This window comes from Lepidochelys kempii, chromosome 2 (assembly GCF_965140265.1).
Source record: "Lepidochelys kempii isolate rLepKem1 chromosome 2, rLepKem1.hap2, whole genome shotgun sequence".
In the NCBI taxonomy this organism is placed as follows: domain Eukaryota; kingdom Metazoa; phylum Chordata; order Testudines; family Cheloniidae; genus Lepidochelys; species Lepidochelys kempii.
Window position 1 is genome coordinate 119,536,218 of NC_133257.1, and position 27,484 is coordinate 119,563,701.

General features: G+C 43.8%; 2 protein-coding genes across 3 annotated transcripts in view; both read left to right on the forward strand.

The window, feature by feature from the left end:
- LOC140907042 (tubulin beta-2 chain) overlaps positions 1-27,484 on the forward strand; it is a 455,512-nt gene that overhangs the window by 370,161 nt on the left and 57,867 nt on the right. The window lies entirely within an intron of this gene.
- The window catches only part of SLC22A23 (solute carrier family 22 member 23), a 165,353-nt gene that overhangs the window by 117,126 nt on the left and 20,743 nt on the right, over positions 1-27,484 (forward strand). Inside the window, exons 5-7 of one of the 2 annotated variants that reach the window (XM_073332151.1) lie at positions 10,851-10,978; positions 21,130-21,225; positions 24,604-24,706. In XM_073332151.1, coding sequence (XP_073188252.1) covers positions 10,851-10,978; positions 21,130-21,225; positions 24,604-24,706 — 327 coding nt within the window. The remainder of the gene's footprint in view (positions 1-10,850; positions 10,979-21,129; positions 21,226-24,603; positions 24,707-27,484) is intronic. The other variant, XM_073332152.1, reaches the window with a different exon arrangement.

Sequence of the window (27,484 nt, forward strand, 5' to 3'; positions counted from 1 at the left end):
CTCCGGAAATGTCCCATAATCCCCTTAAGTCAAGTGGCCACTCTTGTCATTGTTTTGGAGTTGTTGCAGGAATGCGGATATGACCTTTGAAAGCTCCGTTTCTGACTCCCGGCATGCTTATCTGCTCCGAGACAAAGCAACCATTAGTGTGGAATGCTGTGTGTGTGAGAGAGAGGCAGGGGGCGGGGTCTGCTGCTGTCTGAACTTGGAAGACAGCATGCTGACATGCTCTCAGGCCCCAGCCCACAAAAAACCCCACATACACACAACACACTCCCTGTCACACTCCACCCCCTCCCCCCCATTTGAAAAGCATGTTGCAGTCACTTGCGTGCTGGGATAGCTGCCCATAATGCACCACTCCCAATGCCGCTGCAAAAGTGGTCACGCCAGTGCACTTGAAGCTGTCAGTGTGGACAGACTGCAGCGCTTTCCCTACTGCGCTCTTCGAAGGCTGGTTTAACTCAAAGTGCTCTACTTCTGCAAGTGTAGCCATGCCCTTATCTGTGCTGTGCAATGTAGTTGTAGTTGTGTTAGTCCCAGGATGTTAGAGAGACAATGTGGGTGGACCAACTTCTGTTGGTGAGAGAGACAAGCTTTTGAGCTGACATAGAGCTCTTCTTCAGGTCTGGGAAAAGTACTCAGCGTGTGGCAGCGAAATACAAAGTGGAGCAGATTGTTTAGCATAGGTAGTTAGCAAATGTTGTAAGGTAAAGTGGCCCGTTAACCCCTCTGCAGTCATAGGACAAAAAGAGGGAGTTAATGGATTACAGATTGTTGAAGTAAACCATAAATCTGGTGTCTCGGTTTTGTCCATGTATTTTGGTGTCTAGCAAAGTTATGAATTTAAACGCCAGGCTTGTCTTTTGAAAGTATCGTGCAGGTTTCCTTTGAGGATGAGGACCAATAGGTCAGCTATGGAGTGATGGTTTTGTGAAGACTGCTCACCCACAGGTGATAAGGTGTTTTTGTCTTTTATCATTTTCCTGTGTGAGTTCATTCAAGAGCGTAGTTATGGTCTGGTTTCACATAGTTGTTGTTGGGGAATTTAGTGCACTGGATGAGGTATACGTTGTGAAGGGCGTGTGTAGAATCCATGGATCTTGAAAGTTGTGTTGTGGGGAGTGTTGATCACTGTAGCAGTGAAGATATGTCTGCAGGTTTTGCATCTGTTTTGGGAGGATCTGGTGCTGCTTTGAGTTGGTGTCTCCTGGTCTGTGTGTTTTAGCATGTGTACCTTATCACATGTTAGTTTTACCTAATCTGTTGTTTTATTTTACTTCCTACCCTTCATCAGTTGTATTGGGTGAATGTTCACTGCTGTTCAGTCATTCTACGCTGGAATACATTTTAGCATAACAATTCCTGTTTTAAACCGTACATATTGCTAGTGTACAATACCAATACCATCCTTTACAAGTATTTTATTTGATAGTGTTTAACTGTCCTTTAGGAAGAGAGGTTTCAGAGTAGCAGCTGTGTTAGTCTGTATTTGCATCCGATGAAGTGAGCTGTAGCTCACAAAAGCTTATGCTCAAATAAATTGGTTAGTCTCTAAGGTGACACTAGTATTCCTTTTCTTTTTAGGAAGAGAGATGATTAACTAGCATAATAACGCACCAAACAAACCAACAAAACAAACTTCTGTGTAAAGAGACTTTTTTTCATATTATAAACACTGCCATGTCAGGATTTGATTCACTACCAGTAAACTCAATGCAAAGGCCCCGCTGACATTAATGGGAGTTGGAAATCTTAACCTTTTATCCCAAATTAAACAAAGGCCTTCATGGCACGCAACTAATTTTTGTTAGGGTAATTGTGGGGAAGATGGTGAGAAACAGAGGAGTCTGAAGTTTCTCCCCCGACTCCACAATCAAAACAAGAGCCCACTGATCTCTTCTTTTATAGGCAAATCCTGCTCCCAGCTGGAAAATCCTCCTCTGGTGCTTCAGTTTGTTTAGCAATTGATTGCTTGCAAAAATCACATAGGGATCTGTAACATTTTTCCCCTTCCTCCCCCACCCCATAAAAAGTTGCTGTTGGGGTATTTCCTTCCCTCTGTCTCCTCCCCAAAAATATCAAAATAAGATTTAAATCCACTTTGCATCAGAATACCAGCTGGAATTTATCACATCGCTCCTTTTCTTCCATCTCCTTTGGTCCATAGCGCTGCTAAAAAGGATCCAGAGCAGGCTGGGAAGAAATGCACACCCCCACCAAGCCAAACTAGGGAAGATGAGGCCAGAGTCAGAGGCCGTTTGCAGGAGCCTCGGGCGTGTCTCATCTGCCTTTCTTCATCCCTTTGGGAGTGGCTGTGTCCTGAAAAGCAGATGCCAATGGCTGGGGTGGGAAGCAGCCTCTCGCAAGGCATGAGGACAGGAGCTCCTCAACAAGTCCTGTCACGCGCCACTTGCTGGCCCCGACCTCCTTGAATCAACAGCCACCCCCAGGTGTCCCCGCGCAAGGTGCATTCTCCTTCACACCGCGCACAGTCAACCTGTGGAACTCCTTGCCTGAGGAGGTTGTGAAGGCTAGGACTATAACAGGGTTTAGAAGAGAACTAGATAACCTCCATGAATTTAAGTCTATTAATGGCTATTACCCAGGATGGGTAAGGAATGATGTCCCTAGCCTCTGTTTGTCAGAGGGTGGAGCTGGATGGCAGGAGAGAGATCACTTGATCGTTACCTGTTAGGTTCACTCCCTCTGGGACACCTGGAATTGGCCACTGTCAGTAGACAGGATACAGGGCTGGATGGACCTTTGATCTGACCCAGTATGGCCGTTCTTATGTTCCTATGGTTTTGCTACTGGCCAGATTCTGCCCTTGGATATGCACCTGTAAATCCCATTGAAAACAGGAGGGGAAGGATGGAAGGAAGGTAGGGTTAGGACCTGCTTATACGGTATGATAATGGTAGCAATAACCAAAGTATCAAAACTTGTGGAGTCTGATTTTTCTTGAACGAGCAGAAAGGGACTGAAAACATTTGTTTAGTTATGCTGGGTGTACAGTACACGTATGCTGCATGCATACCTCTCACCTGTCCCATCTTTTTAAGTGGGATGCTCCTTTTATGAAGCAGATAAGGTGGTGTCATTTTTATAGTTCCTTCCCTCTCAACTAGGGTATAGGAGAGTAGTTAATTGGGCACCGTACTGTGTGCATAGTTGAGGGGGTGGGGGGCAGTGAACTTGCATTTAATTGTAACAAAAGAAAAATTGAAAACTGCCCTTCCTTGTCGCTTGTTAATTACCCACACAAAGTAATCAGCTAAACAATAGAAAGGTCTTGTGACCTACCATATTGTCTCCTCCCTCATCTTCCCCCCTGATTTGTAATCCCTGATCCCTCTCCTACTCTGAGAGTGCTGTTCACTTTCCTCGTACATCTCTGGGTCTGATCTTCTTCCATCTCTGTGCTTGCTTCGCTCCCCCTCACTCTGTATTATAGATACCATGCTGTCATGGGCTGTGTAATACCTAAACAGATAGAGCTTGGAGCAAAATACTTATTGAGAGGGAGGGGAGCAGCTCTATACAAAAGTGCAGGGGTGCTAGGCCTTTAATAGTCAATGACAGAGCTGTGGAATCTGGATAGTCCTAGACATCTGGAAGACCATAGAAGTTTGTGCGTAAGCCAGCTCTGAGAAATGCGCTTAAAGGCATGTACATGAAAGAAGTCAGGGTCCTAACTATGCACTTAGGCACAGATTTCAGATCACCAGGATACAGAAGGCTTTCTGTTTCCTCTTTTTGGTATTAGATGCTTCCTAGAACTGGCTGTCCTGAAGGTCAGCAAGTGTATTAATAATTAAAACAAAGAAACCCGACATACTAACTAAATGTTAAGGTTGTGAAAAGGACTAGCTGCGGTGGGTGTAGGTGCACAAGTGCCATAAGCGGAGATTTATCCTTTCCCCATTCTCCTCAAATGCAGCAGCTTGAATTTTAACTGGTTGCCCTGATGCAACCCCCTAGTGCAAACACAGTTTACTCTAGTGCAGTCAGGGCCGTCCCTACCCATACACAAAGTACACAGCTGCATAGGGCACCAGGAAATTGCAGCTGCGTGCTGCTCCAGCTCCTGTTCCGCCCCAGCCCCACCTTCACTCCACCCCTTCCCCAAAGCCTCCGCCCCTGCCCTGCCTATTCCTGCCCCTGCTCTGCCCCCACTCCCCTGAGGACTGCAGCAAGGATTGGGCCTTCACTCACCAGCGGCGGGAAGTGCAGCAACTTGACCCCAGCCGTGCCACTGATGAGTGCTGGGGGGCGGTTCTCACCCTGCCCCCCAATTCCCAAGGCTTGGAGCCAGGGGAGAAGAGCAGAGCAGGCTGGGCCGGGTCACTCCACTTCCCGCTGCCCCATGAGTGCTGGGTGGGGCCAGATCCTGCACTCACCGGGAGATAGGAAGTTGAGCGACCCGGCCCCAACCCACTCCACTCTGCTGGCTTGTGCTGTGGGGTAGTTCCCCCCCCACCCCCCAAGCCTGCTCCTGCCCTCCCGCGGAGGCCTGGGTCCAGCCCTTCTCTTCCCCCCCCCACGGGAGGGCTGCGTAGGGCACCAGAATGGCTTGGGACAGCCCTGATTGCAGTCCACTGGTACCGTTTACTCTGTTTGCAGGCTGGGGTCACACTCCCAAGCATGCCTTAAAATCTTTGGCACTGGCTGCAGCAGTATTTGTGTGCCAGTGACACCCAGGGCAAAAATTCTAAAAGGCATCTTCTCCCTTTCCCCATCTTCACTTGTGTATCTCCTTCCTCCTCTCTGCATTCTCTCCTTTTTACTGTCTTTCTCCTGTCCTCCTTTCTGTGTTTTTTCCCTTCCCCTCTCCCTTTTTAAAAAACTCCTTTAGACTTTTTCTGTGGTTTGAATTTTTCCTTGCTGTTAAGGATTTTTGTTTTGTTGTTTCAATGCTCCTCGTGCTCCTTCCCTCTCTCCCAGCGGTCTCTGCATGGACAGCAGCAAGAACTTCTACACACTGAAACCAGAAACTGACAGTAATTCTAGTTTTTCCCTCTTCTGTTTTTTCCGTGGGTAAAGGGCTTGTTTTACCTTTACTCTAGAAGGAAAGGAAGTCTACCAATCAGCTGACTGCAGCCAGCTCAGCCTTAGGCACTGGGAAACTGATCAACCCTAATCAATTACCCTTAGCAGAAAACTTTTTAAGCTCTTTACAGAGAGTACTCCAAAGGGAAAGATGAGGGTGAGGTAAAAAAGGGGAACTTTGCCAAAGCTAACAACTGGTTTTTCCCCATCTGACTAGAGGAGAAGATGTGGGAGGGTGACCACCCATCTCAGATTAGGCGGGACAGTCCCAAAATGCAGAGTTCAAGTCCTGATTCTCAGCTGAGTGACTACGGCATTTGTCCCAGATTCCCTGTCAGTCTCTTCCTGGGTGGGGCTGAGGTGGGCCTTAGCCCCACTTGGCCATGAGGCCTCACCTCCCGGCCAGACCAGAAGTTGGAGCCAAACAGTAGTAAGAACCACCCAGGGAGCCCCGGGCACTGTGGGGAGCCCCAAACCCTCCACCTGCCCTGGCAGCACGCCCCCGGGTGGGAACACGGGCTAGGGACTGCTCTTGGGCACCTAATCCTACCCAAGGCAGATGAAGTGTTCTGGGCTGCCCACAGCAGCCCAGGCTCCAGGGTGGCTATTACCATGGCCCAGCTCTGGCTTCAAGCCTGGCTAGGGGGTGGGCTCCTGGGGAAAGAGGAAGAGCAGGGGGTGGGGCCACAGATGGGGTGGGGTTCCTGCATGTGTCCCACTTTTGCCTTTTGAAAAGGGGGTAACCCTAGGGAGGAGCAGCAGTTTGACAATAGAGCAAATGAAAGAAAATGGAAAAATTTCCTATTTTGTTTGTATTCTGAAAAGATGTTGGCAAAGCAGCTACTTGTAAACATTCTTTTACTATCCTAACTTAAGCCAATGCAAGGAGATACAGTTGTAGTGAACTAGAGGTGTGAAATTAGGCTTCAGGGCTAACTTCTCTGTTTTAGAGTAACAGCTGTGTTAGTCTGTATTCGCAAAAAGAAAAGGAGTACTTGTGGCACCTTAGAGACTAATCAATTTATTAGAGCATGAGCTTTCGTGAGCTACAGCTCACTTCATCGGATCCGATGAAGTGAGCTGTAGCTCACGAAAGCTCATGCTCAAATAAATTGGTTAGTCTCTAAGGTGCCACAAGTCCTCCTTTTCTTTTCTCTGTTTTGTTTGCTTGGTTTTTTTTTTTGTTTTTTTTTTTGCTTTCAAGTTTCCCATCATGCTGCCTAAAGTTTGGAAGTCAGAGCTGCAAAAATCCCACCTGTGTGTGTGCGTGCACGCCACAAGTCTGACAAGTCCCTGTGTGAGTTCACACAACTGAAATTGAAACAGTAAAAGAAAAGTAAAATGCATTAAATATTTAAAAGAGAATTTTAACTTAATATGTTGTTTAATCTCCTGGAGTTGAGACAAAGCAATTAGGGAAGTTTATTTGAGGACCTCAAGATGCATGTAATCCCTGATTTTTATCTCCTATTTTTTGGTGTCTTCTATCTCCTGCTGTTGCTCATCAGATTGAGCAAATAGGGCAACTGGAAGTCTTTTGCCTTTGGGCTTGAGCATGTCCAGTGCTGGAATCATACACAAGCTACAAGGGAATGAGACACTTTTTTTTCTGTTTGCTCCTGAATGACCAAAACAAAGATCTTGAAGGACTGGAAATCCTTTTACCCTCCCCTCTCCTCTCTTCTTTTTCCAGTTTATGTCCCTGACGGGCTGCACAGGTTGGAAGCTGTAGTCTGTCCAGTCTTTGAAATATTTTGTTTTGAATCATCTTACTCCAAAAGGAAGTGTTCAGTTAGGGTTAGATGTGTTAGACCGCAATCCTGCAATTGTTAGTGCACAGGCAGACTGTCCAAATGGAGGCTCCATGCAGCAGTCCACCTGCTCGCTATTACTTATTGGCTTGGAGCCTCACAGAGGAAAATATCACCTTTGTACAGTCGGGGACAAGATACTTACACAGGTATTGAGGAAGTGAGTGTCTCTGAAGAGGTAGATGTGTGTGTGTGTTTTTTAAAACCTCAGCCCTGAAGATTTTCCTGTGCTTGCCAAATATAGATGCCAGCTGTCTCATTATGGCTACAACTGCTTCAGGGCTTATTCATGTTTCAGTGCCCAGGCCTATTTTGCTGTGGCAGCTGCTGAGAAACACTGCCTGCTTTCTGACAACAGGGGCTGTTGTGTCCAGTGGGCTGTAGGCCAGCTGGTGAGTGCTCCTTGCTCTCCTTGCCTCCACCCCTCTTTGGTGTAAGCAGAATTGGGCACAGTGTGGTTTAGCTCCAGGAGAAGGATGGTGACCAGCTGCTCAGTGAAATGGTGGCAACAGCCCCTAGCCCAGCTCTGCAGTGTGTTGCATGATTGTATGCCCAAATACGGTGATTTGGCTGAGCAGCCAGCTAGCCACTTTCTAGTGCACTCACCCCATTTTCATACATAATTGCCTGCACTGTCTACACAAAATGGGTATCTGTTTTTAAACAGTTTGACCCTGACCACTAATTTTAGTTTCTTTCCCCTCTGTCCTAACTTTTCTCTCCCCAATTGCCACTATACTCTTCCTTTGTACCTTCTTTCATTCTCTCCCTCCCTTCTGTTTCTAACTCCCTCTTTACTAACATCTTGTTTATTCACCACCCCAATGATCTCTTTGGCACTGGGGCTCTCACCTTCCAAATGTATGTGAGGGGAATGTTGTGGAAGGTGAGCAGGAGCCAGAGTGAATCTGAAACTGTCACCCCTCCTTTTCTTGAAATCAGTGGAACTACTCACATATGTAAAGTTAAACTAAGTGTTTGTGGGATCAGGCCCCACATGTGGGTGAGTTGACTCTCAGCCTTCCTTTTCAGTTACATTATTCAGAAAACATACATGATTGATGGGTAGGGTGAGTAGGAATAATTTACTTGTCTGTCCTTTGGACTGTGAGCTGCACAAGGCAAGGAAACTGCCCTCTTCTCTGCTGGAGAGCTCCTAAATCATTCTAGCCTCTATTGGAAAGAATTATTGAAAATAAATAATAATCCATGATGCAGCATGGAAAAATTGGGACAAAAAATGATGCTTTGGTACTTGGAAGGAATTTCTACCATGGAAACCATCTTCAGAGCCATTAACACAATCCTTTTCCAGCAGTTGCTGTACAAATAGCACTTGCTATGAAAGGTTTTTCTGGTGGCTTTTGTTCAGTTACTAAGCGGACTGTTCCAAAGGATCATTAGAGTAACAGCTATTGCTGCCAGCTATCAAGGGCAAAACAGTGGATGGTGTGTTGCATTCAGTGGCTTTTTTTGAGTCGATTTGCAAAATGTGCCATTTCCACAACAATATGTTCTGCTCGAAAATTTGCTGAGGCAGACACATGATATCAATGCAGTATAATGAGCTGTCAAAGGGAATGCTCTCCTATTTGCAATACTTACTTACGGTTCTTCGACACGTTAGATTGTAGGTCATTTTTCCTTTTCGTTCTCCTTATTTTAATGCATAAAATCAATATGCCTTTTTCTTCATCTAGGATTGCATTCAAGCCAAGGGTGATGTTAACTGTATTAACCTGAAATGGTGGCTGCTTTATGGTTCAGCTGCCTTTACTCCATTCCTTTGTCACCCTGCTCCCTTACATACATAAGAGTTGAGACTGCATTGGTGACAAAGGTCACCGCACTGTGGTGGAATTTCTGACTAGTATAACTTTATTTTATAATGCATCTGTTACACAAACTGTGTCATCAGATGCCCTAGAAGATTAAATATACTTACTGAGTTAAAGGGAAAGAGAAATTGAGGCCTATACAAGGGAGAAGACCGCAAATCTTGTGGACCTATTTCAGCTGTGTGTTTTGTAAAGTTCCGCACATGCCTGTTTGGCTCAGTATGAAAATAAATGGATTTGAAAATATAGAGAAGGTTAATCAGTTATTTAGGGTGAATGTCTACATTTAATGGAAATAAATGAGAACTCTATGAAAAATATATATTTTTCAGGAGAACCACCCCAAAATGTTGTATTCGTGGTACAAAATTGTGTGTTTTGTATCGCAGCATATGAGTCCTTTCGTGATTATTGCTTAAACACCTGTATCTGATCAAATGCTTTTTAGTTACTCCTTATTGGATATAGGTTGTGGGGCAGCAGGTCGGATCAGAGACATAGCTGACAGCAAGGGTTTTTTGTTGTTTTTAATGACATCCACACCAGCTGCCTCTTAGTTCCTGATTTATCAGAGCTTTCATATGTGAACTAGTAATTTCTGATGACATCTACTACTAATCCGTGTTAAGCCTGCGTCTCTTAAACAGCCTACCCTTCATCAGACAATCTGTTAGTTCTCCAAACTTGCACAAGTCTTACCTTTAGATTTGGTTAGATATTAATAGATTTTCAAGGCCAGGCAGTACCCCTAGATCATCTACTGACTTTCTTTATAGTACACGCTGCTATATGCAGGTGTAAAACTGATATTTTTCATATATTCTGTCCTTTCTTGAGGTACAGTGTAAATCAGATTTCTGCGAACTCATATCCACATTGCTCTTTGAAGTTCATATCAAAGGTGGATGTATTCCCAATGTTGCTCATCCACCACCCTCCGGAAGAATGACGTATTAAGCGTATATGGTGTATCCTCTGACACTCTTGCTAGTAAATAAATCAGAAGTAAGTGTGTGAAGTTCCCCAACACGGTTCAGCACTGTTTCCTGTGAGGTTTATATTCAAAGTGGCATTCCGTTTTACTTGACTTAATTCCATATTTGATACTATTGTACAGAGGAGTATCCCATATGGGGTGTTTTTATGCAGCATATCACACAAATAAAGCCATATTATTTTCACTAAAGGGAGCTTTCGTAGTGACAAAATTGAACATAGTGTTAAGCTACTTATTACATATTTATCCAGACTAGGAATATACATATCACTGCTCTGTCAAAATACCTTAAAATCTGTTTATGAAGCTGGAAATATTTGACTTATAGGGGAAAAAATAGTGTTTTGCAGATAATTTTAAACAATCTGCCTTAAAACAAAATTAACATTGCATTGTAATCATAAACAAGTTCAACAGGGTATTTTCCCCCTCCAGCTTTAAAAGACTTCCAGTCACTTCCTTAACTAGAGCGCTGGGTGAGAATTGCTATTTGGAAACTCTCCCACTCTTTTACTCAGTTGGCAGCTGGTGGCTTTTGCCGACAGTGATTCCTAGGGCTTTTCTACATGGCAAGTTAGTGTGCGGTAGGCAAGCCAGGGTGTGAATCTGCAGGGCGCCAACTTGCTGCTCTCTAACTCAGCATGTAGATACTTCGACAGCCACACTCCAGGACTTTTACTGCGCTGTATCAGTCTCCACACAGAGTTAGCACGTGGGGAGCTGGAGCACTGTAGATTCACACCCTGACTTGCCACACACTAACTCACCATGCAGACAAGTCTCCCCAAACCTTTCGTATATTGTACTAATGCGCACAATCCTGTTACCCGGCCTTATTTTGTTTTCTATTACCCCATTTTACAAAAGATGTGATGCAACAGGAATTGGTTTCTATGTGCATCTGTATAAAAGAAAACATGGTGGGAGGGTGAGATATTAAATACCCCTAGATAGTTTACATAGTGGGAATCTTACCCTTTGATTTTGCATCGTTTGCAAAAAACATTTTTAAAAAAAAATGTTCAGGCAATTCTTACTTTACCATTTCCATGTTGTTACTTTGTTCTCAAATAGTGTAAGTCGACAAATGCAGTTTCCGCCTGTTGATAGATCCTTGGAAGCATCCACTAACACATTTTGTATCTCTTGAAGTATTTTCCCGGAGTCCCTTCGGTGGCTGATGGCTACACAGCAATTTGAAGCATCCAGGAAACTTATTCTTCACTTCACTAACAAGAACGAGATGAACATTGAAAGTGATATCAAAGGAGTGATGCCCGGTGAGTAGGTTTGCCCAACAAGCCAGGCAGTGGAAGTACAGACATACAAATTGCTTTGGTTTTTTTTGCAAGTATTCATGTGGCATAACTGCCCCGGATTAAATAATCAAGTCACCATCTGTAAAATTACCCTATTTATTCATTCATTTATTTATTTTACAATTGTTGAAATACAGTCCTGAACTCAGTAGCTCTGTTTAAATTACTCTGCTTATTGGATAGTCCTAGCAGTTATATTATTTCTCATTTTTCAGTGCAATATGTTTTTAGAGGCATCTCTCAGTACATTTCACCGTGGCTAGAGAAACCACCATTAGCCTTTTGCTATTTGCCCTTGTCTATAAATGAGATTATGCCCTTCAGAACACATTAATTTATTCATACGGAAAAGTGGCAGCAGCCAAGCAACAAATTCTAAGTAATATCAATGAAGCAGATCTAAAAATAGTCCCAATTTCTTTCCATTTCTTAAAATCTTACTTTGCTAGTCATTTCACTTTCCTTTTTAAGTCACTGTGAATTTTTAAGACAGTTTCCTGGTGATGGTCAAGGTGGTTTTTGTTGGAAATTTAAACCCAGTTGGCTGGTTGCTTGAAGCTTTTAAGAAGAGCCGACTATTATTGTCGCTAAGGTTGCCATTGACACGGTGATGTTATTGTCCTTCAGAGCATTTCAGAAAGCAAAGGGCTTTATATGGCTCTGTCTGTGTACAATTATAACAAAGGAGAGAATTTTTCTGAAGTTCCACCGACTCTGTTGTTGCACCTGTCAAATTCTTGTCACGCTCCCCTTTACTCTTCAAAGCACCGGCAGGGCCCAGAAATACCCATTTCCGATGTCCCTTAGAATCAGTATCTGAACGGCCAGTCACCCAGAAGCCAGCTAGTATATTGTTTCAGTGTACTTTTATAGCTTAACCGTTCTTCGATTAAGTCTGCTCTCTCTGCCCATCACTATGAATTAGTGCATTTCACCCAGTGCAGAAAACTCATCCACGGCCTCATGAGCAACTGAAATCCCAATTAAACCCTTAACATGGGAATAGATTAATCCATAGGTTCTTGCGATGGCCTCTCTGCACTCAGGTGAATTTCACCCACAGAGTGAAAAATGTCACTATTGCACCAGAAGCTGATAGACTAAATGATATTCTTATCCTCAGTTATTTGTACATTAAAAATTGAAATCCTAGCCAGATGTTTGCTTCAGCTTGGTATTTATACCAAGTGGTCTGTTATGTGGTGTGTGGCCCAATCTACTCCGTTGTCAAGCTTATTTGGTTATAATATTGTTTTATGTATATATTGTTGTAAACTGTCAATATATATTGTATCTTAGATTACAGTATGTGTATGTAAATTATATGAAATATAAAAAAACCCTGACATTAAAAAAATGTTATTTAGGAGTTAGGTTGTAAAATCAAGTACTAGAAAGTTAGGAAATACGTAGAACACCATAAATTTGGCAGCTTGAATTCTCCCTCATGGGCATCCAACCTGTTGAGTGAATGGGACAGGATAAAGTCTGTGATTCACAACTTAGCTCCTCTGGCACAATGGAACTTTCTGTAACAGGGGTCGGCAACCTATGGCACGGGTGCCAAAGAGGGCACGTGAGCCGATCTTTAATGGCACGCTGCTGCCTGCCGGGTCCCAGCCACCAGCCCCGCTCAGCCTGCTGCCAAACCCAGGCAGGGACCCTGGCAGGCAGCAGTGTGCCATTAAAAATCCTGCCCACCCCGGCCTGCGCTTCCTTCCCCCCCCCCCCACCCCAGCAGGGTGAAGAAGCTTGGTACTGTTGGCTGCTGCTGCTGAGTTGGCAAGCTTTCCCCCCCCCCCCCCCCGCCTCTTCCCCCAGCGTGCTGGGTTCCCGCCCCTCCTCCTCTCCCTCCCTGCCATCCATCAGCTGATGGCCCTTGCGAGGGAGGTGAGGGAGGGGGAGAAGCGGAGGTGAGGGAGGGGGAGAAGCGGAGCCACAGCTTGCTCACTGCTCCAGGGAGGAGGCGGGGAAGAGGTGGGGACGGGGTCTTGGGGAAGGGGAGTGAAATCAAGGCATGTCCCCTCCAGCCCCACAACCCGAGCCCACACACCCAGCCCTCTGCCCTGACCCCTGCACCCCCCCCACACCCCAGCCTCTTCCCCTGACCCTTGCACCACCCGACGGCCCCAGCCCTGACTCCAGTACCCCACACACATGCACCCCCCACACGTACCCAGCCCCCCCACACCCATTGCCCTGACTCCTGCAGCTTCCTCATATGCCCCCAGCCCTCTGCCCTGACTTTTGCACCCCCCACACATACCCAGCCTCCCCACACACCCCATGTCCTGACTGTTGCACCCCCCACATTCCCACCCCCACCCTGAGCACCAAACGGGAGCTCCTGCACCCCCAAACCTCCACATTGCCACCTGCACCCCTCGCACCAAATGGGAGCTGTCCAGGTAAGCCCTCCACCCCCAAACCTCCTGCCCCAACCCTGAGCCCTCTCCTTCATTCTAGCTCCTGACCAGACCCTACACCCCAACCCCCAGCCTGTTCCTTCACCCCCAGCTGTGTGCTCAGTGCACTCCCACCCTCAGCGCAGTGCAGAGAGAGAGGAAGAGAATGGGCTAGAACCAGGGAGAAGGTAGGTACCCACTCTATGTGGGCAGGGCCGAGATCCCAGACAGGCAGCGGGCTGAACGGGGCTGGCAGCCGGGACCCTGGCTGGCAGGAGCCGGCGGACGGAACCCCAGACCGGCAGCGGACTGAGAGGCAGCGGGCTGAGCCGCTCAGCCCACTGCTGGTCTGAGTTCCCAGTCACCCGCCCCGCTCAGCCCGCTGCCAGTCTGGTGTTCTGGCCGCCGGCCCCTTGCCAGCTGGGGTCCCAGCCACGGTCCCACTCAACCAGCTGCCGGCCTAGGTGAATGGAACCCCAGGCTGGCGGTGGGCTGAGCAGGCCTGCGGCATAAGATCAGCATTTTAATTTAATTTTAAATGAAGCATCTTAAACATTTTGAAAACCTTGTTTACTTTACATATGACAATAGTTTAGTTATATAATATATAGACTTATAGAGAGAGACCCCATGGAGCACTCATGGGGAAAAATTTCAGCCAAGCTCCCCCCTCCTCGCCGCCTTCTCCCCTCAGTGTGCCGCGTCCCTGCTCCAGTGCTTCCCTCCGCATAACAGCTGTTTGGCAGCGCTTAGCACTTTCTAGGGGGGAGGAGCAGGTACGTGATGTGCTCAGGGGAGGAGGCGGAGAAGAGGCAGGGCAGGGGTGGGGACTTGGCGAAAGGGGGGTGGAATGGGGGCGGGGCGAAGGGGGTGAAGAGGTGGGGGGTGGGTAAGCACCCACCCTGCAGAGGGGAAGTCGGTGCCATAGGGGTGAGTGGCAGGCGGGTGAAGAGGCGAGTGGCGAGAAAGCGGGCAGGGGGGTGAGTGGTGTGTGGGGGACTGAGGAGGGACCCAGCTAACCAGTGGCAGGCAGGGGGATGAGGAAGGGTGCAGTGGGGGGAGGGGGGGCCTGAGCAGGGAGGGGGCGGGATGCCTGGGAGGAGCGGGGGTGGGCTGTGGGTGGGGCTGATGGCACCCCAATGTGTCCCAATATTTTAGTGTGGTGATCTGGTCACCCGAGTGAGTGTGTGTATATTATTGAAAACCAAACAAGAAAACCACACAACTTCCAAAACAAAATACATGATAGATATTCCTCGTGTTGTTTAATGCTCTGCTGGAGGTGCTCAGATACTATAGTGAAGAGGGTAGCCTAAGAACCTATATAGAATAGAATATCGTGTCCTATGGAAAATATATGTGATCATGTAATTAAAAACTGTATCCTAACGCATACACACAAGGGGGTCAAATTAAAAGCACACAGGCAACTTTAAAATGAGCATATCCTAACTTTATACTACTTGAATTTGCAACCTAAATAACCTTTTCTAACTGTGGTGGAAGGACTGATTTTGTGTATTTAATTTTTGTATGTTTACAATTTGTATTCATTTTAGTGAGCTGCATTGACTTGAAATCTTTTATTCATCTTATATTGTGTGCTATGGCATAGGGCTAAGGTGTTCTATTAATTAAAAACAAATTTTCTAGAGGTTTTTTTAAAAGGAAAAAGGTAAAAACAAATTCTGTCACGTATAACGATAACCTACAGGAGACATTTTAACAATATTTTCAATGGAGGAAGATGAATTGTTAACTATCAGAATGGTTTTATGGCTATTATCACGCATAGTCATAGCTGGTTATTTTTTCACATCAGTGGTCCCATAGCAGGGACATCTAAAGATGACTCCCTGTTGCTCATTATTAAGAGGAAGCCTTACTTCTATGTGTGAGACATAAGAATGGCCATACTGGATCAGACAAATGGCCCATCTAGCTCAGTATCCTATCTTTTGACTGTGGCCAGTGCCAGATGCTTCAGAGGGAATGAACGGAACAGGGCAATTTATCAAGTGATCCATCCCCTGTCGTCCAGTCCCAGCTTCTGGTAATCAGAGATTTATTGACACCCAGAGCACGGAGTTACTTCCCTGACCATCTTGGATAATAGCCATTGATGTATCTATTCTCCAAGAACTTATCTAATTATTTTCTGAACCCATTATAATTTTGGCCTTCGCAGCATCCCCCAGCAATGAGTTCCACAGGTTGGCTGTGCGTTGTGTGAAGAAGTACTTTTTTGTTTGTTTTTAATCCTGCTGCCTGCTAATTTCATTGGGTGGCCACTGGTTCTTGTATTATGAGAAGGAGTAAATAACACTTCTTCACTTTCTCCATGCCATTCATGATTTTATAGACCTCTATCATATCCCCCGAAGAGCATTTCTTGACGCTATAGCTTTCGTCTCCATCTCTGGATACATCCACGCACATCAGCTGTCAATAAATTTTGCTGACATTACCCTTTGCAAACTTAGTCGAGATACTGTTAAGAAACAGGACACGTCTGTTCCTGCCTCCTCGCTGATGCCAGTGCTATCTTTTTCTCTCTCCCTAAGTTTTTGTTCAATTTTCTTTGTTTTTGTTTTGTTTTAAACTATCTTGGCAGCCCCATACGTTAAGGTTTTCCTGTCTGCCATGCTGGAGGGATGCATTATAGAAAATACTAGCAAGAGGGCAAAATGTTCTTAACTGAAAACCTTTATTTGCTTAGGTTAATGTTATAGGTTAAATCAAGAGAGTGATGGGGGATGTCAGAAAAGTCTTGGTTTTGAATGACCAAAAACCTGATCTGCATGTAAACTGTAGTTTTGTGACTACACAGGTTAGTAAGCAGAGAAAAACAGATCATCATTGTGGTCACCAAGGCAAATCCTAGAGAGCCATAGCCATCCATCTCCATCTCTAGCTAGGTTCTGAAGGTGATCTGGCTGGATATTCAGTTTATGTTCATTGGCAACCTTATTGTTCCACCAGAGCTTTTGGTGATCACGTGATAGCCAGCCATGTAGCAGCATTTCTTGGTAAACATGCTTTGTGATTTGCTGGTCTTCCGTTCTAATAATACATCCATACCAAGAAAGCCACTGAAAACAAACCAGTGCTGATGGAAGCAGTTGCTGAGTTCATCTACAAATACCTTCACTGCTGATCTTGTCCTGCCTCTTACTATGCAACAAGTGACAAGCACAACAAAAACATTTTTTTAAAAGTCAGTCTGTTGTTCTTCAGTCTTCTTTGGCACCCACATTTCACTGACATGCAAATGAGTTGGTATAATTGTGGTTTTATAGATCTGCAGCTTTGTGGTAACCTAGATGTCCCGATGTTTCCACAGAGGCTGCTGAAAGAGCTGGAACGTGACAGCGGCTGCTACTGTAGGAGTATTAGCATTTTTCCAACATCCTCCAGCACGGTCTATGATGCTTCCCACGTATTTGAAAGTTGCTGCTTGCTCGATATCAGTCCTGATGTGTTAATACTGAGCTGGCTGTAATGGAGGCTGCTTGTTGATAATGGTCAGGGACTTAGCTTTTTCTGGATTAATAACCAGAGCAATGTATGTTGCTTCTTGCCAGAAGAGAATGGCTCTTAGCTGCAGTGATTCACCAAACTGGGCAGGGAGATGTCATTAGTGTAATTCGCTGTCTCAAAACAAACTGACGTTCAGCTTGATGCCACCGAGAGAGTCTCATCAAGCTTATCCGTCAGCCAGTCGGTGGCAATATTGAGCAATGATGGTGACAGGATGCAGCCTTGCCAAACTTCTGTGGGAATCATAGAATCATAGAATATCAGGGTTGGAAGGGACCTCAGAAGGTCATCTAGTCCAATCCCCTGCTCAAAGCAGGATCAATCCCCAATTTTTGCCCCAGATCCCTAAATGGCCCCCTCAAGGATTGAACTCACAACCCTGGGTTTAGCAGGCCAATGCTCAAACCACTGAGCTATCCCTCCCCCCAAAAAATACGGAGCCATGCTATGTATCTGCCACTGATGCAAACACAGGTTTCTGTTCCATGCTAGGGCACCTCTGTCAATGACCGTATTTTCCCAGGAATGCCGTATCACCTCATGACATCCCACAAACTTGCTCGATGCACTGACTTAAAGACCTGACAGAAGTCTATAAAAAATGCTGTGCCTGGCTTACTAAATTCAGCCACCTTCTCAAAAAGCTGTCTCCGGTTGAAGAGCTGGCTGAAAGTGGAGGGACCAGGTCTGAAACTGCACTGAGTATCCTGGCCATTGCCCCACAGGGCATCACCGATTCGAGACATAAACTCAGAAGCAAGGACATTCCCTGGGACCAACAACAGTGTAATACCTCTAGCTGCTACAATTGTCATTATCATCCTGTTTGGAAGAGGCAGAATAACACCCTTCTTCTAGTCATTGAGGATGATGTTAGCATGCCATATGGTCTGGAAGAATGTGCAGCTATGGCACAATACTCTCCCCTACAGGGTTGGTGTGTTCACGTCGTGAGGGCGTTTCTACTGAAGCTGACTGACCACCCTGTGACAATCTGCTCAAGTGTCCTTGAAGCTGAAAAGGTCACGGGTTTGTGTCTGCCACTGGGGCAAAAATGACTAATGAAAACCTGGTCATCAGTGCAAAAGGGGCATCCTGATATCTTGCATGTTGGCAGCAAATGAGGAAAGCAGATGCTTCTGCTTTATGTTTTAAGTGTCGAGTGAAGGATGGGTGATAAGCTTGTATTTGTACACAACAGGTGTCGGGGGCAGCGTCTCAACATTGGTGCAGAAATTCCATATTTTCATTTTTCCTATTGCAGAGCTGTCCACTAGTCTACTTTAACAGCCTTGTGTCTTCCAGCAGAAAATACAGTGCATAGCTTTGCTTTAGCTAGGATCCATTGTCTCTCACTATTCTGACTCTCCATATTATCTCATATAGCCCTGTGTGACAGAATTACACAATACATCTAAATGATAGACTGCTTCTGTAGATCCCTAGTAATGAAAATGTGAAGCAATCTGCAGCTGGAAAACCCACTGTAATTCTGCTTGTATGTTCCCATCAAATTAATATGTGCGACACAACAGATCATTACAGCAACTACTTTAGTCACAGACCTGCCCTCAGGAAGTTGGTGAATGCTGATTCTTTATTATCGAGCTTATAAATGGGTGAACCAGTTTTTGGGTGGAGGGGGAAACTCCTTGGACTTGAATTTCAGTCCAAACAGTGAACAGATTCTGAGCCCTTTGTAAATTTTTGATGTTATTCCCACTACTTGGTGAAAGTTCTCATCTGTCCACTTGCTGGTGATACTGCAACTCAAACTGCCTCAGTGTGCACCTGAACCAAAGCTTACTGGAGTCAATGGGAAGATGGACCACATAATGAAAAAAAGTAAGGGGAAGAAAAATTGGAACCCCCTGGAAATTCACACAATAGAGCCCCTCAGGTGAATGAACAACCTCCCAAGACCACTCTTAAAGGGTCTCTCTGAAAGAATAAATGGAATTATTTAACAGCAGTCCCATCCACACCTGTAAAGGTATGCAGTCAGGTCAACAAAACCTCATATAAGGTACATCTACACTGGAGCTCGAGGCATAGTTTCCAGCTTGGGTAGACGTCTGCATTCTTTGATCAAGCTATGTAGCCGCGGCAGAGTGAGGGGCTAGCCGCCCAAGTATGAAACTAGGGTTTCAGATGGGCTCAAACTCGAGTTGGCTATCCCATTCCACCACTCAGACGGTTATGGTTATGCTTCTATTTTTAACATGCTAGCTCAATCACAGCTAGCGTGGGTATATGTAGCCAAGCTGGAAATTATACCTCCAGCTCCCGTGTAGACTTAGCCATAATCAACAACGTCAAAAGCAGCTGAAAAGTCTAGGTACGTTGGCAGAGACATCTGATCCTAAGTTATCAGTAGGAGCACAACCTTACCCAACAAGACCAGCACAATCTCAACGCCATAACTGCACCAAAAAGCAAACTAATGAGAAAAAACAAGCTTATCTGAGGACTCCTAGATGACTGCAAATTTGCATTGCTCCAACCTTCTCAGTAGCCTTGCACAGAGCGGTAATCTGGTGTTCATTATAAGCTATACTTTTCTGAAAGACAGAATAAAGGAGAAAACTCCTCCTCTTCTGGTATTTTTATTTTTCATTGCTTAACAGCCACCTTGATTTTTGCCAGGAACAGTTTGTTTCATGAAGATATTTTGCCTTTACAAATCATATTGTCACCACCAATTAGAAACTGAAGCATACTAGTTAGAGTTGATTTGAAAAATGAAAAACTAGTTCACAAAGAATTTGAAATTTCTAAGTTCTTTTCATTTCAAACTTCATAATCAACTCTTTTTATTGAATTTTTTATCAAAAAACATTGTCGACATTTTTGTTTACTAAAAATCTGTTTTTAAACAGAAAATCTCAATAAGCATGGTGATAAAATTTTTATAATATTTTTGATAAATGTTTGTTAAAATGTAACTTTTTTCACAATAAAGGAATATTGTGACAGTGTTGACAGGAAAAATTTTGCATTCAAAGAAGTAATTTTTTGATGGGAAAAACTTCCACCAGAACTAATCCAAGTGTTTCCTTCGGTGAGGCATAGAAACATTTTAGGGTAGCTAAAAGACAAGTTGTTTTTAACCAAACAAGACTGTAAATCACAAGGAAGCATATAGATGACAGATCATCTTGAGGAAGGAGAGGAACTGTTTGTTGAGGGATTTTGAAGTCACAAAACTCCATTCTGCCTGTACGTTATTAAAGGGTTGTATTCCATTTTAAATAGTTTGTATATTGTGGTGATAGGATACACTCTACACTTGAGACAAAGGGCCAGATCCTCAGCTCATGTAAATCAGCATAACTCCACTGAAGTCAGGAGAAGTGCACTGATTTACACCATGTCAGGATCTAGACAATTATTTACAGTTAAGTAAAAGGTGATTTCACCACTGTTTTTGTTTATGCCGTGCTATGGGCTACTTGAAAGTCTATACTGGTAATTGTCTTAGTTTCAGATCTAATGCTTCCACGAAAATCTGCCTTTGTGCGTGTTCCATTGTTTTTTGTAAATTCCTTGATGAAAAATAACTATTTGACCAGACTGAACAACCAAATAGTCCCTTCTTTACTTATCTCTGAATGAAAATCTAATCTGGAATGCCTCTCTTGACATTCAGGAGGCAGATGTTCATTTCCAAGATATGGCCAATTAACATAAGAGAGTTGAAGGAATACTTAAAGTGTACAGGGAAAAAATGCAGATAGAATTGCAAAGGCAGTCAGCAGAGAGTGAGTAATCCAATTAGAAATGAGAATTTGCAGGGAGTTCCATGTGACTCAGAAAAAAAGGTGAAATTTGCAGCCTATTTCTAAATCACAGGAGCAGAATTGCTTCTGAAATAATATGCATTCCTTAGCCCATTCAGATGTATTACTATGGTGATAGAATGATGACAAATGCTGTATGTCAGTATAGTTCCATATGTGCTATTTGATTGTTTTTCAGCTCTCTCTGTGTGTGTGTTTTAAGTAGGAAGCTACATTTTAAAAAAAAACCCAACATTAAAATAAGCATGCAAAATCAAGCACTCAGAAGTTAGGAATAGATTGCCTGTGCAGCCTTAATTTGGTCTCCTTGTGTGTATGTGCATGAAACAATCTTCAATTACATGATCACGCACTATTTTCTCCACAGGACCCCTGCCTCACTCAGTGCACAGGATGGACGATGCTCATGGAATGAAGCTGTTGTCTGTAGGATCTCTACCTCATTTGTTGCAGAAGTTGGAAGGTGTGTAGTGAATGAGGCAGAGGATTGCAGGCAGAGAAAGAACAGTGTCATGGTTACGGCAGCTGAATGCTGCCCAGGAGCATTGGATTCTTTCCCTGTCTCTGTCACAGAGTTCCTCTGAGATGCTGGGCAAGTCACTTAAACCAAACTTTTCACGGGTGGCCATTAATTGTGTGTTCCTCATTTTCTGGGTGCCTGGCTTGATTCCCTGGCGTCTGATTTACAGATGAGCTGAGCATTATTGGCCGTAGCTTAAGTTAACGGGAGCTGTGATTTGAACATGTAATGTTCTATATAATGCTAAGTACTCTGAAAAATCAAGGCCTACATTTATTCCAGTGGGGCACCAAAAATGGTGGATATCTTTGACAATTTCAGCCTAAAACTCCGTGCTTCAGTTTCCCATCCATAAAATGAGGGTGGTAATACCCCTAGGCTCACTGAAAAGTTGTAAAGATTGATCTTTGTGAAGAGTTCAGGTGCTCCAGTGAGAACACTGTAGAACTGCTCACAAGGAAACTAATAATTTTGTGTTCAGTACAGGGTTTGGATGGTGTGCATGAAATAAGGCCTAAGGCCACACATTGAACAAAGAGGATAAAAAGAAATATTAAATAACTCCCCATTCACTGCATAAAGAGGGAGTCTTGTGGAAAAAAATAGCATGTGATTAAAGACTGTATCATAATGCATGCACACAAGGAGACTGAATTAAGGTTGCAAGTGAAACTTTTACTCTGGCGCTTCCTAAGATGTGTGTGGAACCTTAATGTTCTTTAACACTGATTTTAAAAAATGTAATTTACTACAGGTGGGCATCATGAGCTAATAAAATGAATACAGGGTAGGGAGTCTAAGTTCTTATCTTATCTCTGCCACGGACTGACTGTTTGGCGGTGAGCAGGTTACTTCCCCTCTCTGTGCCTCAGGTCTCCCTCCTGCAAAATGGGTGTTGTGAGGATTACTTCTCTGTAAAATACTTTGATGATGAAAAGAGCTGTGAAAGTGTTTAAATGTTATTGCTACTAACATTTGAAAGTGTAAGATACGCATATTCCCCTCCAGGGCTCTAGAATCAAACCATGCCCATGGACTACAGGTGGTTTTGAATGTCCTTGTGCTGGGCTTTGGTTGATGAGCTTTGCTTCGTTCTCTTTGTCACAAGGCAGAAGGGAAGAGGTAGGCAAAAGCATTATAAATTTTGGGTTGGTAATAATGGGCTCAAATTAGTTTCATCTGCAAGCAGCACTTCCCCCTCTCCCCCACCCCATTCCCTTCATTTTCTTTACTTCCCCAGTGGTTTTCATTCATCATCTTTTATCCTGTATCCCATTAAAAGGTTGGGAAAGATAGAGGTACTAGAGACAGCCAGACTGTTAATGTATGTATGAAGTGAGCTGATGCAAACTACTGTGGGAGGCTATGTTGCAGTCTCATAAGCAGTCAGTATATATTGTGACTGGTCCAAGACTTTTTGGGTGACTTTTTGAATGCATAAACAGGGGAATCTTGAGTAGGAGTAGAGAGGTTATTTTACCTCTCTATTTGGCGCTGGTGGGATTGCTGCTGAAATACTGTGTTGAGTTCTGGTGTCCACAAATCAAGAAGGATGTTGATAAATTGGAAAGGGTTCAGAAAAGAGTGACAAGAATGATTAAAGGATTAGAAAACGTGCCTTATAGTGAGAGATTCAAGGAGCTCAGTCAGTTTATCTTAACAAAGAGAAGGTTAAAGAGTGACTCCATTATTAGTACCTACAGGGGGAACAAATATTTGATAACAGGCTCTTCAGTCTAGTAGAAAAAGGTATAGTATGATCCAGTGGTTGGAAGCTGAAGTTAAACAAATTCAGACTGGAAATAAGGTGTAAATATTTACCAGTGAAGGTAATTAACCATTGGAACAATTTACTGTAGGTTGTGGTGGATTCTCCATCTCTGGCAATTTTTACACCAAGATTGGATGTGTTTCTAAATGATCTGCTCTAGGATTTATTTTGGGGAAGTTCAATGGCCTCAGACTGGATGATCACAATGTTTTTTCTGGCTTTAGAATCTATTAATCTAGAAGTGTTGAGGCAGGTACAGTTTGTACTGCTGGAATGTAGAACTGTTGTGACGTTTCTAGCCACAGCTGCTTAAGTTTTTACTGGGCATTTATCCTTGGAATCATTTGTAATTGTTCCAATATCTTGGAAAATATGATCTAATATGTTTATGTAGCAGCTAAATTAATCTCGGGATTAGATGTTTGGGTAATACAGTGCTCTTCATTCTGTTTTGTACCATTCATAGACTGTTTTTGTGCAAATACCTATTCTCTAAGGGTTGTCTGTATTCCACTACAAAATGGCGAAGACAAGGAAGTGTATGGCTGCCTCGGCAGGGTTCCGACAGCACAGTATGAGGGTCAGTCAGGCTCACAGCCCTTTCTTGAACTCAAGAGCAGGCAAGATCTTCGAGCACTGAGCGCTGCTTTAAAATCTGAAGGGATTGCCTTGATGAGCCCCACATCATTTTTGTAAAAAATATTCCTCTGTTCAGTGTCCATCAAAATTACATTAAATGCCTGAAGCGGAGGAAAGACAAAGTGGGTGAGGTAATATCTTTTATTGGACCAACTTCTGCTGGTAAAGAGACAAGGCTTGGAGCTCTACAGAGCTGTTCTTGAGGTCCTGTGGAGCTCAAAAGCTTGTGTCTTTCCCAGCAGAAGTTGCTCCAATAAAAGCTATTATCCATCTCATCTCTCTCCTATCCTGTGGCCAGCACGGCTGCAACAACACTGGAACTGAGGAGGGCAGATGATGTATTGCTGTAACCTTCTAGCAATTTATTTCTAGAAACCTGGGGTTAGAGATGCACACATTGAATGAGTTTGGCCGTCTCCAGTCCACTCCTTAGATAGCACAGATCCATATTACAGAAATGCTATCAATTTTGTCACACATGTGAGGACCCTGTCTGTGAGAGGCATATCACTAGCAGAGTATGTTGCTGATTAGGACTAAAGTACACCGGAACATCTGCTGGTGTATCAGGCAACTTGACATCTCTCAAGGACCATCCATCTACATTCCATCCCTAACTCCCCAATTTTTTTTTTACATATATTTTAAAATTGCGAGTAGCATTGGAATCTGCAGGGAGCCACATGCAGCCCTCCAAGACTGCAGAGAGGATCAACAACACATAGAAGGATAAGAGAGAAACAAATCAAGGAGTGTGTGTGTGTGTGTGTAGGGTGGTGTGGCCTCCTCAGAGCTCTGAGGCAGGAGGGAAGGAGAACCCTGCTGGCCCTCTTCCCAGAACATCCAGAATAAAATCTGAAATCCCCTGGCTACTCTGCTCACTCACTACATGACCTTCTGTTTTGTTTCAGAGCTGGAGAAGGAGCTTACCAGGAGGCCCAAGAAGGTCTGCATTGTTAAAGTGGTGGGAACCAGGAACCTGTGGAAAAACATTGTAGTATTGTGTGTGAACTCGTAAGTCCAACATATTCCTGTCAAGTATGTTGAATGTTTTCTCTGTTGGTAAACTGAAAGTAGATGTGGATGGTGAGGGAAATATAGAGACTCTTCTGCCCCATTACAGGACCCTTATCCCAGTGTCTTAGATAGCTGATCTTTGATAAGAAGAGTGAGCTCTACCAGAAGAGTGATCTCGTGTAGAAGCTTAAGGAAGTAGTCATCTGACATTTTAAGCTGTGGAGCAAAAAGCATAAGGTGCTTTCTTGGGAATGGTAGCTGTGCAAGTGCATTGTTGTGTTAGTGACCAACTGTATATCTCTGTCTTGCAAAAACTTGCTACTCTGGGTAGGATTTTCTGAATGACAAGAGCACAAGTTGCACTGACTTTCTCATGAATTCCACTCTCCCCTCCCAGTTTTAACAGGACCTGTGCTCCTAAGTCACTTAGGGTACATCTACACAGAGTTTTAAAATCATGGTAGCGAATCTCAGGCCCTGCATCTACAGACTGGGGCTTATGCTACAGCGCTAAAAACAACTGCGTAGATGTTTAGACTCAGCTGTAGCTCAGGCTCTGAAACACAAGGTGCAGGTTGGGCTTTTGAGGCTGAGCTCCAGCCCAAGCTGCAATGTCTGCACTGCTGTTTTCAGCACCGTAGCTGTACACCTGGGCTCTGACACTCTCTGCCACAGGGTTTAAAACAGTGTCAATGTACTTTTGAAAATCTCACCTTATACTTCCAATGGATAACGTCAAGGAAGCAGATCAGTCCGAACTGGTTAATGTCTTTGGTGTATTCAATGGTGTCCTTTTTAAATTTAAACCAAATTGTTCGGTAGTTTCTTGTTGGGTCTTGTTGTTGAAAATTTCTCTCAAGTGAGAGGTCAAGCTGTAGATTTTCATTATCCTGGATTAAAATTAATGACTACCAGTTTCAGTTGCATGTCTTAAATTATCCGGGAGGTAGAAGGGAGCAAGTGAGGTGAAAAGTCCAAGGATATTACCATCTTATCTTTATTTCATCTTTATTTCAAATAAAGCAGCAGGGAAAGGAGGAAATAAGCACATATGGTTGATTTGAATGTAAGCAATTGCACAATTATAAAACTGTTTGCATAAATTTATCTGTTTAATATTTTCTAAAATTTAATGGATTTATTTGGCAAAGGAAGAAGTTGCTTGGCAATAAATACTAAGCTGTGGCCTGTATAGTAGCTGACCATGATGTCCTGAAAACTGGACAAAAAGGGCTTCAGTTCCTCCAAATCATTAAAGGGGTATACAGGGAAAGTGTACTTTCTCAAACACAGTAGTGTGACACCTACATTCTAAGGCCTCAATCTGGCAAACATCTACATGAGCGAAGTTAAGCATGTGCTTAAGTGTTTGCAGGATCACACAAAACTGAGAGAGCTTCTCATGTATGAAATAAAAGTAAATGTACGGGCTTGAAATCTATTTCAAAATGACCCTGACTACTTTTGAGGGTGGGGAAGGGAACAGGAGAAAGTGAAGGGGCAGCCATGGTGGTGTTTCCTAGTGTGTCAGTTATATAAAGTGCCCATTTGGATCACCTGTGTGATTTTTAAATTGGGATGGGGTGGTGGTAGTAAGACCAGAAATTGCCCTAGAAAAATTATGTGTAGAAATATAAGTTCCCTGCCCATAGTTGGAATTTCCACTTGATTTTAGGGCTCCGACCTGTAATCTTCATTCTCATGAGAAGTTACAGTGACCCATATGATTATGAATTGCAGCACTGGATCAACGGATCCTGCCTGGGTGAGGCCCATTGTTTCTAAGGATCTGTCTGTGCTGAATCAGTTGCCGGATCAGCGCCTTAATTTACAGTGTCAGTTGGTGAAAGAAGTGGTGGGCTTTTAATAACCACTGCGGTGGCCTCATGCATTTTGGAACAATTTTTTTGCTGCTAGACTGAGTTTATAGTTACAGTAACTTAAGTGGATTTATGAACATTGTCTCTGTATGAATTCCCCCTTCGCCCACCCCACTTTTAATTATACTTGTTTGGAAATTCCCAAGACCAGAATAAAAACAACACAAAGGATGATTTTTGGCCATTGTCAGTGGAGAAGTTCTGCATTCTTTGAAGAGTGTGAATCAAATTTGTGTTGGTCAGGCAGATCTCAAGTTTATTTTAGGGAAAGAAGAGCCTATTTTTCATTATTATTATTATTATTCCTTTTGCATCATGTAGTCTGTCCTGAGATTCAGGCAGTTGTGAATTTTGGGAAAAATAAAACATTTCAGGGGAGAAAGAGGAAATTTTTTCAGGGCACGTTGATTTATTTAAAAAATAAAAGGCAACTGTTTGAATCTCCTCAGAATTTTAGGATGTTAGAATAAATCCCAGGGATGTGGATTAAAGGGAAGAGCACAGGTAATAAATTGTATAATGCATTAATTTATCTCATGGGTCTTCAGTTTACCACATGGATATATTTGTGTAATATATTAGGGTTGTCTAGTTGTATATTAAATAGTGTTTGTAAGATATCAAGCACCAGAGTTAAGACAGAAAATAAATTCTGTACAGATTATTCTGTAGATTCCGAAAGCAAATGAAATTTTGTACAAGAATAAACAACTACGTGTCCTGTAGTGCATTCTGTCAATGTAAAGTATATCAATTCTGCAGTTCCAAAAGGTGCACAATTCTATCTTGGCTTTCACTGACTGGTCTGCTGTGCACAGGGCTGTCATTCACTTAGCTGTTATAAATCCCCACCATTTGTTTATTTAAAAAAACAAAAAGCTTTCCATAGTTTGGT